The sequence below is a fragment of the Limulus polyphemus genome, unplaced genomic scaffold (genome assembly GCF_000517525.1).
Source record: "Limulus polyphemus unplaced genomic scaffold, Limulus_polyphemus-2.1.2 Scaffold77603, whole genome shotgun sequence".
Classification (NCBI taxonomy): domain Eukaryota; kingdom Metazoa; phylum Arthropoda; class Merostomata; order Xiphosura; family Limulidae; genus Limulus; species Limulus polyphemus.
Genome location: NW_013743199.1, coordinates 1 through 4,889, shown reverse-complemented (window position 1 = coordinate 4,889; position 4,889 = coordinate 1). Strand labels below are relative to the sequence as shown.

General features: G+C 30.9%; 1 protein-coding gene across 1 annotated transcript; it reads left to right on the top strand.

Moving 5' to 3' along the window:
- Positions 1-1,547: 1,547 nt before the first annotated feature.
- On the top strand, positions 1,548-4,874 carry LOC111084508 (cyclin-dependent-like kinase 5; the record flags this gene model as incomplete). Its single annotated transcript, XM_022381208.1, has 3 exons — positions 1,548-1,622; positions 3,056-3,152; positions 4,066-4,874. Coding segments are annotated over 3 exons (285 nt in total), but the record flags the coding sequence as incomplete, so codon positions are not given.
- Between the last annotated feature and the right edge of the window lie 15 nt (positions 4,875-4,889).

Sequence of the window (4,889 nt, the reverse complement as noted above, 5' to 3'; positions counted from 1 at the left end):
GGGAGCATTATAAATAGTTATGTTTTTTATTGTTTTAAATAACACATTCAATTGAACTAAACTATGCATGCCTATTTAAATACATTTACACATGGCCTGTGTATATCGTATATATACATATATATTATTCATACCTTCGGTGTATAGGACGCAAGCAGGTTTTGACATCAAATTTTGGGGTAAAAAAGTGCAACTTATAAACCAAAAAAAACGGTACTTACAGAGGAAAGTCTGACTTTGTATTATTAGATCGGGATTTACTTTCTAGCACGGCTGCTCTTGATTACCTATGATAACCAATTACGTAGATTAGCATCATTTATGTCGTGAAACTAATCAAAATACTTTTTTCCTATTGTTACTGTTTATTCAAGATCTGTAAATGTCATGATTCACAAAAATCATCGATTAGTTCTTCCAGTTATTACTATTTGTAATTATTATAACTATTCAAGTCTCATTAGAATAATTAGTTGATTGATGAATGTGATGATTAATTAGTTATAAAATTCCACTACTGATGCACTAAAACACCATCACAAACTTTTTGTTAAAAGTATGCTACCTAGGTTAGCTCCATTTGTTTCATACATAAAAATGTTTTCATTGGCCAATCTGATGTGTAAGAAGTAAAAACACTAGGTTAAATTTCAACCTTTTCTGCAGAATCACCCACGATTAGCCTAAGAAATGTAGGTTTTTAACTTGCAAACTGCTTGTCACAGCACGAAGGTTTTTCTAACAGTTTTTGTAATATTCGTTTTCCTCATCATTTTAGTTATTTTGATGTAACGGAAAGCTTGAAATATGAAATTGTAATCATATTTGGTTGTAAGTATTAAGGTTTCCAGAGTTCAACTTAGTGCGACTGCTGTCAATGAAAGTTGAGTATTTTACTAAAACATGAATATTGTTGTTTATAACGACAGCTGTCTGAATTTGAAACATTGTGTGTTATGTGCCTCATATACAATGACACTTTCGTACGTTTCTACTCTAGACCAATTTTTATTTATTTATTAAAAAACAGAACAGTGTGGATTTTATGTTTCTATAGTTTGTACTTAGATTTTAATTTGGTCAATATGTTACTAGCTGTATCACACAAGGTTTGCTTAACATGTGTTACTAGCTGTATCACACAAGGTTTGCTTAACATGTGTTACTAGCTGTATCACACAAGGTTTGCTTAACATGTGTTACTAGCTGTATCATTATTACACAGTAGCACAATTCAATACAAACTAATGTTTACACGTACAAATATTGACTGAAGCTTGTGTAGTACAGCTGGTAACAAATATGACTGAAGCTTGTGTGATACAGCTAGTAACATATGTTAAGCAAACCTTGTATACTAAGTGCATCATATTAAACAGCAGTACACTTCAATACAAACTAATGTTTGCACATACTAAGTGCATCATATTACACAGTAGCACAATTCAATACAAACTAATGTTTGCACATACTAAGTGCATATATTACACAGTAGCACAATTCAATACAAACTAATGTTTGCACATACTAAGTGCATCATTTTGTAGAATGGAGAGCTGAAATTGGCAGATTTTGGACTAGCTAGAGCTTTTGGAATTCCAGTTAGGTGCTACTCGGCAGAGGTAGGTTGACCATTAGGCTTAGAATGTTTTTGTATGTAACACAATACATGTAAACAAATGTTTAGTCTAAGAAATAAACAGCACGTCAGTTCACAATGAGAATGAAAGAAAGTATACGTAAAGTGCAGAAACATCTGTTTTGTTGTAAAAAGATGATACAACTTAGTACACTGCCACAATAACAATGATGTATAACCTTCCAAACTGTAACAACTGATATATAATAACAGACTACACATAACAATAATGTTACAAAAGAAAACTTAATGTGGACAGATCTTTCAGTTTTCTTGTTAAAAAAAGGTATGTCTTACGTGACTATAATAGCAATTGTCACAGTAAAGATACAAATTTTAATATTTTATTTTATCAGCAGGGTTGTAGTAATTTATTTTTCAAAACTTTACTGTGGTGTAGTTGGATTTCAGTTTTTATTACTATATTAAAACATTATAAAGCCCAGGAAGTTTTAAATTTTTCCTCATCTGACGTTTATGTGGTTTTAAGATTGAGCAAGTTAAAACTTATGTTTTTTTGAAAAATATGGCATCTAAGATCGAGGAAAAAAGTTTAAGAAGTTATACAGAGGTTGAGTATTTTATACTAAAATGATTTTGAATATACATATCATTAAGTTGTGACAACCACAGCCAATATGAAGTCATTGTGTAATGGCATGTATCAGAACTACATTTTTTCATCTTGTTTGAAATGTTTGTTGGGTAGAGCAATACCACTTAAAATAAATCACTTTCTAAGGCAAAATATTCATAAATTCAGTTTGTAAAGATGTGTTCAAATTAGGGATTTAGTATTTCTTAGATGGGAAATATCCCTGGTACTTAATAGTGTTGGAAAAAAGGAATAAGGATTAACCTGGGGTACCAGGACAAGCCAGAAGAAGACCTGAGACAAGTCATACCTCAGCTGTAGTAAACAAAGTGTGATGCCTTGTATTAGGTAAGAATCTACAAATACAGAGATCAGTGATAAAAATCATCTGTGTGCAGGAGACACCATAATACAAAATTGACACAAGCTGCTTCCACGATATATCCATTCACTCTTGTATACTTTAAGCAGCTGAAGAATGAAACTGGTCATCAAAGATAGTACCTGTCAATTCACCGAATACAGCACTTATGGATTTCTTTATGCTGGGCTTTTAAAAAGGTTGCTGGGAAAATTGTCCTTGTAAAATAGATGTATTATGGAAAGCTGGCATGGAGGATTAATGTGCTTTGAGCATGACAATCTTACAGAGGAGACTTTTGGAATGGAAACTATGCTGCTGGGTTATTTATTGTCAAGATACATAGTCATCAGCTAGAGCATTACTGAACGTGGTGAGTTTCCAAAGTTGTATTAATATAATGTAATCAACTACTGTTGTTTTGTTTCTCTATGATACATATGATCTGTTTATTTTTAAGGTAGTTACATTATGGTACCGACCACCTGATGTGCTTTTTGGGGCCAAACTCTATACTACTTCAATTGACATGTGGTCAGCAGGTTGTATATTTGCTGGTAAGTTACAGACTGTGTATATATTTACTATGTTTTATGGTATAATGTAGCTAGTGGAAGATGCGAGCTTATTCAATCTACTGCTACTAAACTATAAGATAAAACATGTGACATACACGTTTATAGGATTTAAATTTTCTACACTTTGTAGTTAAAGGTTCTGATAGTGCAACAAGGTTTTATATAAGACTGATTTCTGGGCCTTTTGTTACTTTGAATGGCATTACCTTTGAGTATTTTATGTATTTGTTCAGTATTTGTCTTAAAATTACAGTTTAAGTTTGCAGTTTTAAATTGAAAAAGTGTCACTGTGTAATATGTTAAATCAGATTTTTTTTTTACAAATTGGATAGTGACATGCTCTGGATTACAAAACACAAAATGACTGCTTGAAACTTGACCGTACAGAAACTGTTTAACAGTTGGATTACAGAGACTGTTTCATCGTTCTTACAAAATAGTTTGCACGTATGAATATTTTTGTAAGGAATTAAATATTAAAATATTTCTAAACAATTGTTTTCCAAATAGGATAATAAAAAATATCATTTCTACCTGTTTAGTTCAAGTTAATGTTCTAAAATATCACTGTATATTGGTAAAAATATGTTAAATATAAAAAAAAAAACTTGATCAAAAACAACATTCCTCAATACAATCGTTAAAAACTTGATCAAAAACAACATTCCTCAATACAATGATCGTTAAAAACTTGATCAAAAACAACATTCCTCAATACAATGATCGTTAAAAACTTGTAGATCAAAAACAACATTCCTCAATAGAATGATCAGTTTTTAACGATTGTATTGAGGAATGTTTTTTTTTGATCATTCAAAGATGTCTTTAGTGTAAATAACTAGACATTTAGTAAAATTTATTACTTCTGGAATAATGTGATTACATTTTACAGAACTTGCCAATGCTGGAAGACCATTGTTTCCAGGCAGTGATGTAGATGATCAGCTGAAAAGGATATTTAAATATCCTTTTAGTCTAGAAAGCAGTTTTTACGGTGTTCAGTAATTGTAAAAACCATAGGGGTTTGATTGACCCTTGAATAATGGGTTGCTGGGTTTGATTGACCCTTGAATAATTTCTAACCAAATCCGTAAGTTACTTAAAACGTTATGTTATTCAAGAGGGATTGATTTCATTGTAGATGTAGCACTTTTATCGTTGCTAGTAGGTTTTTAACTCAAAATATATCGTTAGTAAGTTTGATTCTTATAAATATAAGTGTTCCATTCATGTTTAACCATTTGGTACTTGGCTGGGTGCACCCATAGCCGTATGCAAAATTGCACCATTGATTTAAAATATATCTTAACATTTTTTTTGTTAAATACTTCACACTTAAAATTTATTTAATAAAAACAAGTTTGTTTTTTATATGTTGTACAGGAGAGTTAAATGTATATATTCATTTTGGGATTATTTTAGTTTACTCTGACATTAGTTGTCAGTTTTTCTAAGCCTAATACATGGTTCAGTAATATGTCTAGATATATTTACACTTGTAACAATGTGTTATATTTGTAAGTGGTGTTTAACCCTATAGGTTACACGATTCAGTAATATGTCTAGATATATTTACACTTGTAACAATGTGTTATATTTGTAAGTGGTGTTTAACCCTATAGGTTACATGATTCAGTAATATGTCTAGATATATTTACGCTTGTAACAATGTGTTATATTTGTAAGTGGTGTTTAACCCTATAGGTTACATGGTTC